The 12,544-nt window shown below is 40.8% G+C and overlaps 1 protein-coding gene across 2 annotated transcripts in view; it reads right to left on the minus strand.

Moving 5' to 3' along the window:
• Window positions 1-12,544, minus strand: part of vps13b (vacuolar protein sorting 13 homolog B) — a 324,831-nt gene that overhangs the window by 140,120 nt on the left and 172,167 nt on the right. For both annotated transcript variants that reach the window (XM_088929247.1, XM_088929248.1), the window contains exons 23-25: window positions 12,028-12,262; window positions 10,118-10,338; window positions 2,589-2,792 (exon numbers count right to left, since the gene is read on the minus strand). In XM_088929247.1, coding sequence (XP_088785373.1) covers window positions 2,589-2,792; window positions 10,118-10,338; window positions 12,028-12,262 — 660 coding nt within the window. The remainder of the gene's footprint in view (window positions 1-2,588; window positions 2,793-10,117; window positions 10,339-12,027; window positions 12,263-12,544) is intronic.

The raw sequence follows: 12,544 nt of genomic DNA on the forward strand, positions 1-12,544 counted from the left end.
ATAATGGCTTAGTAAAGCACTTTTGAGTGTCTGTCTGTGATGAAAAGGGTCTCTGTAAAATAACAATGATTAACTGACTGGATGAATGAATGCAATAAGGAGTGTGTAACTGTTAATTTGTCAGAGATGGAGAAGATGACTGAATAAAACACATTGTGTTTCTAAGAAAAAAACTGAAAAGTGAATTTATTTGAAGGACATCTCCACTTTCACACAACAAACTTTTTTTTATCTGGAACATTTTTACTTTGAAATTCAGTTACTGGATATGGTGTACATTGTTCCTGCAGAACTTAAATTCCTGACAGTTAAGTAAACCTTTCAGGCAAAATCTAAAATCCAGCCAGTACGAAATGTTTCAAAAAAGCTGCAACTGCAAGGCTAGGAAAGCTAAAAAAAATCAATTGAAGCCCTTTTGGAAGACAATTAATAAAAACCAAAGAGTTCTGACAAGTCTATCAAAATGTGAAGGAACACAAACTGATGCACAAATGCCTTTTAGTGCAGGACTATGTACTGTGTTTGAGAGGAAGCTGTCCCTGAATGTTGATTATCTAAACTTTGATCAAAAAAATTAAAATACTCAAATAGCTGTGCCTAAAAGGTATGATCTAACAGATCTGATGCTGCAGATGAGGCTAGCAATAGGATGATTGGATCATTAAAGCCACTGGGACACTGAGAGTCTAAATAATGAAAGAAACCACAGTTTAAAATATGGGCCCCCCTTGTCAAACCGAACCTCCTGGTCCTGCTGAGGCGGTACCAAAAAACCGCAGATGTTATCTGCAACTTCTACCAGTTTCTAACACATTGAGCCAACAGCCGGAGCTCAGCTACTTTCCCACACCTACTTTCGCCAAGACCTAAAGCATACACTTTAATTCCTCCACCAAGCTCAGTAAACTGACAAAAGGGCAGAGCTTGTTTTCCTTGCAGAATTGGTCTTTGCTCGTCAGAGAGAAGCACACAGACCCACAGATCGCAGGCTGGGAAATGCCAAAGAGCATGAGTGTGAGTGTGTGTGTGGGGAGGGGTGTTTTGGCTTCACCACTGCAGAACCTTATCAAAACAGCTCCTGCATTCTTGCTCAATCACTGCAGTTTCCCCATGGACTAAACACTTCTACCACTGTGTGCACTTACAGTAAGTAAACACTGACAAGTGGGCTGTCATAGCCTGCAGTACCTATGTCTGTTACTACCGTGACTCAGGGTGAGGAGTATTATTGTGTTTGTGATTGTCGGTACCACAGGCGACACAACATGGGACGCTTGTCTAGCGTCAGATAACTTCACCTCCAGTTAGCACAGCATCACTACCTAAGAACTAAGATGCTCAAATATCCACAGTATATTATATTTCATTATTATGCAATCTACTGTATGTATAAAACAGAGGGGGTAAAATGTCCCACTGTTGTATTTGACAGCTTTCTTAATGTTTAAATCCTTTTTTCTTTTATTAATATCCATTCCTTAAGGCTAAACAAATATTATTTGATCAAATATCTGTTTCTATAATTAGATTTGTAAATAAATGTGTAAATATACATACTTCCCATTCATAATTACCTTTATAACTGTAAGATTAAACACACACTGTGCCCAAGTGTTTTGAACCTAACTGTTCTTAACAGGTAGATTTTATTTTAAAGGTAGTTTTATATATTAAACTGTGTGCAGGTTACCCTAATTAAAAAAAAGTTTCAAACAGATTTATACTTTGAAGGCATCTGTAATATTTCTAGAGATGTTAAGAGAGATAGAGAGGTTAGAAAGTTCCAGCTCTCCAGCATGTGTCACTCTAGGTAGTGACAAGTTCATATCTAGAGTGACATAACCTCCTTTTCAAAAATATTAGATATATTAACTAAAATACACAACATATTTCCAAGTTCTTTACATCGTGGGTTAAATTCCCTAGATTGCAATCTAAATTGTAAAATGTATAGCTTTTGGTGTTTCAGATTTACTATTTTTTCTATAACCAAAGTGATTTTTAAATCAAAACTCTCCCTGTCGTTTGCTTAATGAACACACAAACACAGAAAAATTATATAAGAATTATTGGGACACTGTACAGTGAACACATCAGTTCATAAAAGTCAGACGCAAGCTTCTAGTTTTAGCTTAACTTTAAAAAGTTCTAAATGTGATCCTAGAAAAATAACTTCAGAAGAAGAGAGAGGATCTCCAGATTTATATTCAAAACTACGTAATCCAGACGTACAGAGCATAATAAAAAGCACAAGCACAATTACACACTAGATGACAAGAGATTTTTAGCTTAAAAATGTGTTTTACAAACATTCACGTTAGGATTATCTGCTTCTGCTGAGAAACGCCAATCGGGTTACAGCATAAGGCCCCGTGCACAAGCTTTTAGCTTTTGTATAATTTTAAGTGGAATGAAAACCCTTTTGTTTATAATAATGGATGTACTTCAAGCATGAATCCTGTTTACATTTTTGATTCTGGCTCCCTTCGGCTTCTGGGATTGATCCGCTGCAGGGCCAAACCACAGGAGCTCAGCACCGAGGCTGCCAGCGTGCAGCCTGCTGCCCGGGCACCGCGGAGCGCACTCACCTCGGTGGGAGAGCCGAAGTCGGCCGAGGGGCTGCAGGTGCTGGTGTCGGGCTGCGCCGTGCCAGCGCTGCTCCTCACGGGAGACGAGGGCGCCGCCCCCGCAGGCGGCTCGGGGAACCGCGCGGCCTGGCGGAGGATGCCTCGCTTCTGGATCCTGGTCCACGTCGTATTCCAGCTGTGGAACAGCTCGTAGAGCAGCTGGACCTGCAGGCAAGAGCACCGAGCAAGAAAAATAAACCGAGCACACGCTGGGCATCACCATCTTTCACTTGCCTGACTCAACAAAGAGCTGCACTATCCAAATTAATCAAAATCCATGCTCAAAACAGTGCACAAAGAAACTAACTACTGCCTAGAAGCAACTCTGGATCTAAAACCAGTTTTCCAGGACTCTAATTCTTTCTGAAAGGAAAACAAGCTTCCAACTTTTACAGTAGGAGATGACAAAAGCCCAATTAAGGTGTATTGCACAAACAATGCACTGAATTCAAAGAGTCTATGCTGTACCTTTTCATTGAAACAGAACACAAATGGAGAGAAAAGCACTGAAGATTAACTCTTTATGATCCAGCTGGATCTCAGAAGTCCATGGAGCTGGCGTTGGAAGCGTGGCAAGTGCAGTGCAAAACAAAAACAGTCTGCAACCAACTGTAGGACTTGGCTGCCTTATCTACCATTTACTAGGTGTCATCAAAAGCTCTCTCAGACTCTACTAATGAAAATCTAACAGTAACCAGTCATTGTACTGTTTCTAGCCCTTTATCTAAAGGGTTTAGATAGAGAAAAAATCCAAATAAAAACATCAGACTTCTAAGCAAGAAAATACAACGTTTTTTGAAGAACATCGGATGATTCTCAATTGCTTAACTATTTATAGCCTTTGCTTACAGCAACCCTAAATGAGTTCAGGTGCAAAAGAATCATTTTAAAAGGCCACAAAATTAGTGTAATGGTCTCTGTCTGTGTATAATCAAACTGGATTAACTTGACTTGGAAGTAAATTTGTCTGTCTCTGCAAGTTCCCTCAGACAGATATTGAATTTCACAGCACAACATGCACTGCGTGATACACCATGAAGACCAAAGAGCTTTGGCAATGAGCCAGGAACAAAGTGGTGCTGGAATGAGCATCGTACCATCATACCACCCAGACACTACCCAGACCATCCTGCCCTTCCAAACTGAGCAGAGGGGTATAACCATAACCTGATTATGGATGCCACTGAGAAGCCCACAATGACTTGAGAGATCCTGCTTTTGAGATGGGAGTGACTGTTCATACATTGCAAACATCCACGTCACCACACGGACCTGGCCTGTATGGGTGAGTGGCAAAAAAGAAGCCACCGCTAAAAAACAAGTTACAGTATGTCTGGTGCAAACCCTACACAGCACATCACCTAGTTACCTCATTCCATGGCGATAGGAACATCATGAAATGGGTAAGCTTCTCATCATCAGAACCCACAGAAACGGTCACAAACGAAAGCAGGCCATTCCTCCCATCCAGCCTGTTTGATGGTAGTTAATTAATCTGCCAGTTTTTGAAAGATGGTAGGGGCTTCAAAAACATGTCTGGGTAGATTGTTCCATGCACCAGGAACTGAGATTTAAACCTAAGCCTGCAGAAGAGAACTAAGACACAAACACAGCACCTTAGATCATTCGACCATCCAGATACGTGCAAAGTCATCAGAATTCATCAGGGACGTAGCAATGAGAAGCCATATGAAACTGAGTGATGACTGAGCAAAGTACAGGGGAAACCTGCACGAGTCAGCCAAGAAACTAGTACTAGGTCGAAAAGTCAAATTTTAAAGAGACGATGATCCAAAACACAAGCCCAAAGCCACAATGGAGTGGTTTGACAACAAGACAGTTAATGTCCTTGAGTAGCCCAGTTAAAGTCCTTACTTGAGTCCAATTGAAAATTTATGACAAGGCTTGAAGGTTGCACTTCATCAAAGATCCTCAACAAACATGTCAGAACTCGGGGAATTTTGCCAGGAATAATGAACAGAATTATAGCACCGCACTGTGAAAAAACTGATAGAGACCTATCCAAAAAGACAGAGCAGAAACGTATGTCAAATGAGCTTCCACTAAGTACTGACTTTGGGGGCTTAATACTTACATAATAACTACAGTTTATCTTCTTTGCAGGTTTCACTGATGTTTGACCTCCTTTGGGATAACTGAACACCAATTATCTACGATAATCTATTCCACAGCATTGGAAATAAATCCAAAAACCTTATTAAAAAACTACCACAATGAAACACTGAAACGTATCCCTGTATGAAGAGTATTCAGATATTTTAAATGTCCTTAAAAAAGGACAAAACATTAAAAACCCGATATATACAAGAATACAGATCCTTATTTTTCCAACATCCGCATTTCGGTCATTCACATACTGTATATCACTGAGCGATGGCTAAGCAAACTACCAGCGAAACCTGCACGAGGCAGCCAGGAAACTGGTCAGAAAGTTACGTTTTAAAGAGATGATGATCCGAAAACACAGGGTTTAACTGTGATCTACACTTTATAGAGCATTTTTCATAATGACGCAAACAACGCAAAAACAAAACTCAGAAACGCATACATATACAAAATGTCACACAACAAATTAAAAACAAAATTAAAAGGCGGTGCACGAACGCTAGGCGGAAGAGCTAGGCTGAAGTGTGGGATGACCTGCGGGTTCGTTGGGAACAGAACAGAAATGCTGATTTCTCTGGGCTCAGGACCAAGTTTCAGGATCAGAAAGAAGGTCAAAGGGCATGGAGAGGTGCATCAGGACACAAGTTCACTTATGTAACCAGGAGGAAAACCACTCGCACTCTTGAGGGCGGGCTGTGGAAAGTTCAGGCGATACACTAGGTATGTTCATGTATCTCAGCCATTAGAATCCGAGCAGCTTGGTACAGAACATACAGCAGCTTCTTAGGAACATCGATTTTTTCAGCGTGCACAGGGTGCAAAGGGACAGGCAAAAGTTTATTCCGCGCTGAAAGGAAAAGAAAAGAGACAACGTTTCAGCTGCGGAGCCTTCAAGCGTTCCTTTATTAATAACATGTCTGGACACACCAGCATAAAGGAATCAGGTATGAAAAAATTGACATTAGCTGCGGGAGTTGGACTTCCTCTTTTCAATATATTTAAACATGTTGTGAATTATCGACAAGAACAAAAAAATCCAAGACTCGTGGGATTGGATTAGGTTAATCAGGATCACCGTTACTGATGTGCACTGAACCTACTGGATCAGTGAAAAATATTTGGGATTTCAAGCCCTGGAGGTAAATAATGGTTCTGCCAAGCCCAGATGTTAAAGCATCCATAAAAAAAACAGATTAAAAGAAGCCAGTGGCACTCCTCATATTATCTATTTACTCCATCTCCACTGTTCTCTCCCCATGGAAATTGGATGTAATGCATGGCTCATTCTCAGGGCTGGTGATGTTTCAGTTGCTGCTCACACGTCTGTTTGGATATACAATATACAAAAAAAAAGCCAGAGGAGTAATTCTAAACTTGCAAGTTACAAAAAAATGAAATAATATAAAAACAAAAATATGTGTAGCGGCAATAATAAGACGTGAATTTTTAAATTATATTTATTTATATGGAACCTTTAAGGGGGGGAAAAAACAGTCTTTTACAGTGAGCTAATTTCTGGATGTAGATGATCCCTAGCTATCCAACTTCTTTGTCTCCCAGGACATTTCACTTCAGAACTATAAAGGGTAATGTGGTACTGCTAACAGTGCTGGATTCGTTTGGTCAGAGTATACACAACTGTTCCATAAATAAGCATAAATCAAAGGAAAAGAATGACAATACATTACCATATACTGTTTTAAACATGGCCAAGAATAAACGCTAACACATATTCACCAGAGCAGACAGCTGGATGCCATACTAGACCAGTCATTACAGAAAACTAAAAAGCTGATATTTATAAACGTTACAGCCTCCGGATACACCAGGCATATGCAGCTTGTTTTTTATTTAATGTGGGCAGTGCAGATTCAGAGACTGCTTTGCCTGCCTTCGCTGCCTCAGTAACCTACATTCGCTGCCTGGATCTCTGTGATCTCTCCTTTGTAATTGCTGGTAACAAGTGTGTTTACAGTTTATCCTTGAAAACACCACTTCGCAGTAAGCAGGAGAAAATAGTTAATCTTTCCACATGTTAGAGGTTCATTTCAAACTATTCCAAATATCCTGTTCGAGCCCCAAACCCGAGCCTCCCCCCCACAAGTAGACAGAATGCCAGGTCTCGCCAAAAAGAGAAGTCACTAGATAAGGTATTTATTGCTGGTTTAAGAAAAAAGGCAAAGCAGTTTTTGATAAGAAAATGTAAAGAATAGGGGAAAAAAAACAAAAAAACACTCTCCCTGGTTTTCATTTATTTATGGCAGAGTGTACATCTACAGAATATGTTTTTGCAGAAGCTAGTAAAAATTTTTCTTTCAACTCCTGTTTCATTGTGGCTGAGATTTCAGAAGGCCTTTTGTCTTTCTTGTGCTGGTGTCTGTCTATTAGGAACTGTGCCCCACATTGGATGCCAAAGAGCCCTTAATAGCTGCAGAGCACAAAACACCTCATATAAATTTGTCATGAGGAAGAGCTACTGTATACTGGTGTGTGTTTGTGGGGGAGCAGGCAGGTGTTAGGATGACAGACAACCTTGCTTCCATTTTTTAAGTTCAAAATGCCTGTCAAAATGAATCACGGAGGACTAAAGCATACCTGTAACTTTGAAGCATACCCTAAAACTAGTTTCATTTCTTGAAAATAAAGTGGGTAAATATGCTAATTCAAGCTGACATATTTGAAAGCCCTGTACAAGAATCAAGAACACAGCCCAATCTTGTGTAAATCTGGTTCTACAGAAAAAGATCACATGCAAGTGCTGTACTTTCCAAGATGGTCGTGAGGTACTTTTTTTCTTTTTAACTTAAAGCTTGCTAAAAAAAACATCAGCCAGCCACATGCTTGAGGTCAAGGCTGCCTTATTACCTTTGCAAAAGCCCTGTCTGGTCTTAACGTTTCAACTGGTAACAGAGTGAGTGGTGACGCAGTCTTTAACTTCCAGTTGATCTTAATTCAAGGCACTTGGATAGTTACTGTAGGCAGCGGTAACTCTAGCTTTCATTTCTATACAGTACATTGCTTTTGAACACCGGCGACTACTACAGTAACTACCATTGCAAGATAAAAAAAAAAGCTTAAATACTTTGGCGCTTCTTTATGTTTGCCATGCGCCTGGCATCTACCTACTTGGGTGTTCTGAGAGTGCACAGCACAAGCTGATGCCGGGATCAGAAGACGGGACTGGTGCTCCCAGCTCCTTTGTGTGCATGTGATCAAAACACACAGGCCTTCTGAATTCCTGACTTCACAAAAGGACGTTCCTCCTCTGATAGCTTGATGGCTTTTCCCCTCTACTGAGAAAGTCCCTGCTGCTGCAGCGCTGGTGGCACTTTGAGCAACTGTGCTGCTCTTACATCCCCACATACATTCCCACAAATAGTTTGATAATTGGAAGAAGGTCTCAGAGAGTAGTGTGAGGTCTCTTTTGTTCTAGGCCTTGGCAACACTTCTTAAACTCTGCGGTGCAGTCTAATTGTTATTAGTTTAACCAACTTCTGTTCAGAATTAGCAGCAAATTTAAAGATTAAACGTAAAAAGAGCTGGACTCTCAGCTGTTGGTCCAACAGATAATGAAACAAGTTGCTCTGTAAATGACGGCATTTATTTTGGTCTTTGATAAATAATGGGAGATCTGACGAGCTTTAATGTTAATAACGATTTATTTCATTCTGTGCTGCAATTAAATCTACATTTTCTCATGACAATGAAAGGTATGAGGACAAAAGTAGCTTGGAATCCTATTGGAATGTTGTTCAATAATTACAGAGTTAGGCCAAGGAGGATGAGCTGAGATTTTTTTCTCTGAAAGTGACCTCAAAAAGAACATCTCACTGCAAACTCACAGAATGTTTGTTTTTTCTCCGCCAGTGCAAATTAAATTAAAGGGCACAACCCTAATATTGTTTATTTCTGTTACCCACCACATAAACACAATGACACAAGGCATTTATGAGGGCAATGCAAAGCCAGGGCATTATTCATATTTTCCAAGAAAAAAGAGCTTTATTCAGGTATCACAGACTAAAACTCTGATGTTTCAAGACAGCCTGTCTCAGCCAAGGGAATTATGCATGTGAACATTTGCAAAAATGTGTTCCAAAACAGTGTGGGAACAGTCCCTTTCGATGTCAGTAATTCTGCTTTATTCCAAAAAGCAGTTAGGAAGATGCCAGTGTTTGTTAAGTGTGTTTGCTGAAATTCTGGATTGCAAGAGGCTCTGTTCGCTTCATTCGTCTCACAAATCCAAACAGTTCCAACTGGTTTCCGACCTTCAAACGTGCAAGAGCTGACATAATAACAGAGCTTTTCAAAACAGCAGAATCCGATCCATATTCTATTTAACTTAATTTGACCTTCATTTTAAGGTTTGCTTTTGTAATGTTATTTGACTCGGAGAAAAACAGAGATAGGAGGAAAAAGCTTACCCAACAGGCCTTCTCAGCAGATGTTACATAGCCGCCTGCAAGCCCACATATCTACACTAAGGGTTAATCATCTTTCTGCCTCACGCAAAGACACCCATATCTTCCTCACACATGGTGCAACGGCATTAACGGTGTCGGACGTCAAACCTGCCCCCACCTTCCTGGGCCCTGCTTGGCTTGGGTGGGGAATCGCTGAAAGAGAAGGCTTGTTATCCCTCTCCCCAGCCCTAATAACCAAATCATCCAGATTCTGAAATCTGTGTGGGTTCATATCCAAAGTCTGATACTGTGGTATTAACTTGATACTGTCAAATTACTTCAAAACATGAACCGGAGGCCACTGAATTTAATTACACACGCACAATGCCTGCAGTCCGCTGGTCATGGATTACACAAAGACACATGAGAGGAGCACTAATGAGTAAATACAGTGTCTCCATCCAAAGACTTGTGGGCAAGTGGCACTGGGTCACCGAACAATTCTATCCTGGAAGCAGCTCCCATCAGAGGGCGCAGTCTGTCCCTACCTAAAACACAGCAATGAACCGCACACCTGGAACTGATTCAGCCACATTAGGCAAATGTGCATCTCAGGCTACAGTTGCTGAGACTTAAGGAAGAGAACATTTGAGATCACATCAAAGAAAGGCTAAATCCCACCCCCTGTTCCAAAAGGACTGAGTCTTAAGGAGTTGTAAAAGGAGGACAGAAAAAGGAAGGATAGGATTATTTAAGGGGGGAAAAAAGTTAGTGTTAATTTGAAACGACATTCATCTGTTACCTTTAAACGCTCTTTTAGGTAACTATACGATAACCATAGCTGTTACAGTTTACTACACTCCCTACCCCCACGGCCAGGAATAAATCTAGTGATTAATGTAATTGTGCCACCTATTTTTTTTTTTTAACAGCTGCGGTCAGAACGAGGAAGAGACCCACCTGTGGGTTGCAGCACTTGATCTCCAGGCTCTCCAGGTCCACATGGAGGCAGACGATGAAGGAGTGCCGGATCTCGGGGCCTGAGGCCTGCAGCTTGTGGGAGGTGACGGCCAGGGTGGACGTGCAGCCCAGGGGGTCCAGCAGGCTGAAGGAGCGCTGCTGCCCCAGCAGAGTGTACACGCTGAACTGGCTCAGGCTCACCGTCCACGGGAAAGCATCGCCTGAAGGACAGGGGGAGAGAGGCAGAGAGAGGGCAGACAAGCAGGGATGAACACCTCAGGAGCAGCTCGGGACTCAACGCACTGGCTGTGGAGCTCCGGCAGCCCGGCCTGTGTCTACTGCTCCCCATCCCAGGACGAACAGCGCTGCCAGGAGCAACTTCCTGCTCGCTGTACACAGAAAACTGGACTGAAGGCGGAGAGAGAGTTTGGTGTCCAAGAGGAAGTGGAATTCTCGAAGACGGAGCAAGTAAAGGTTAATTCCAAGTCTGAAAAATAGAAAGGAGAAACGCGACGTTTGGGCTGCTCGGCCACTTTCCACACACGAAGAAGCCCCGACAGCTAAAACGTTGTGTTTCTCTTTTCTATTTTTCAGACGTGGAATTAACCTTTACAGCCAACGCATGCTGACATAGCTGCCCATTACAACATTCTCAAAATTGCGTGCTTTTCATGTCATCCTTTTCAAAGCTGTTAAAGCCAGCACTTTACTTACGATTCGATATCAGAAGAGTTATTGCCCTGTAGTACTACACTATGTGTGAACTGCTTCAAAATGTTATGCATTAACAGAGCCCTTATGGTTTGTTTTTAATTAGTCTAAGTAAATCCTAGATAATTGCACCATTTGTTCTTTAATACAATAACAAATTAAAAGCACTTCAAAACAGTTATATTTTTCAGTGCAGCCTGAGTGTGTTGCTGGCTCCGTGAAGTTATAAAATATTGGCTTTGACAGTCTGGATCAAAAATATGCTTTAAAATTCATTTATAGCAATAACTATTTTCACTTGTCCAATTACAGTTTCTTAACATCAAAACCCAATGAAAATCTTCTGATAAAAAAAACCAAAACTATACAGCTCTACAAAATTTAAATTAAACAACTAATTCAAGCACCTGCCAGAGAACAATAAAATATTTTTCCATTTGACTTTTAATAAATTCACACAGCCAAGAAAGATAATTAGACAATACGACTTCTGAAATGCCCAAACATTAACCATTCTCACTAGGTTTTGCTGTGATTATAAACTCATTCAATAATAATAGCACCCAGAGAATGCTGGGTGGCTCATTTGCAATATGAAAAGTAATGCAGGCAATAAACAATTCTTTTTTATGCAACATACTGTATAGCAGATAGTACAGTAGGTCAAGAGGAAATCTGTGTTGTACAAACTCATCAAAAACAATATTAAAGTATAATGAGTTTTCCATTCAATATATTTGTTCAATTATAACATTATATAGCACAAACACGAGGCTAAAGGAAGTTTAAAAGGAGTAAAACAAGTTTTAATAATCAAAGGCTATTTTTTCATATTATCATGATGGCATTTGAACCCATTGGACCTGTAGAAATTCTTCTCCTTCATTTCTGGGATTCATATAGAGGGAACAGGCCGAGAGTAAATGCATACAATACCTGATCGAAGAAGCCCTGTGCATTATGTGTCATATGAATACTAATCGAAAAAACACACATGAAATACCTGCATATCTCGGGAAAAAAAGTTTCTAATTCCTAAACTTCCAAATTTTTAAAACACAGGTGTCGTGAGTGGCTTATCCCACATGCTATGCAACAACGGATCTTAAATGAATGCTCCACAGGCATGAGGATAATGATACCCATCACAACTGAACTAAAATTGTTCATGGGTGTCACTTAAGTAATTAAAGACTTACCTTCTTCAAGAACCGGCCTGGATACAACAAATGGAATTTCCTGGAGTGGCTCCATGTACTTATGGCCAGCACTCATCACACTTATTTGGGGGAGACATATAACTAGAGTCCCAGGCATGCTGGCCTGGTTGTGGTACCAGCTTCGCACTGTGCCAGGAATATCCCCCGATACAATGGTGCTCGGGGAAGGCAGGCTGTCATTGGGGACGAATATACAACACGACTGTAGCTCCAGCTAGAAAGCCAAAACAGAGAAGGGAAAAAAAAAGGTTAACTTTCCTTTTATTTAAAGAATGATGAATGAATTAAACTAAACTGGATTTCCATCACACGCTACGCGGAAAAAAGAGGTTCTGCCATGAAATTAGACACACTGCAGTGCAATCTAAGCTAATGGGAGAGAGCACTTTTTCATAAATTTGAGGTCTGGATCCATCTTTAGCTACTTGGATCCAAGTCTGAAATTACAATTTATCCGTGACAGAAATCCGGTAGAATAAAGCACTGCATCCACCAA

This window comes from Atractosteus spatula, chromosome 12, assembly GCF_055471065.1.
Source record: "Atractosteus spatula isolate fAtrSpa1 chromosome 12, fAtrSpa1.hap1, whole genome shotgun sequence".
Taxonomy (NCBI): Eukaryota; Metazoa; Chordata; class Actinopteri; order Semionotiformes; family Lepisosteidae; genus Atractosteus; species Atractosteus spatula.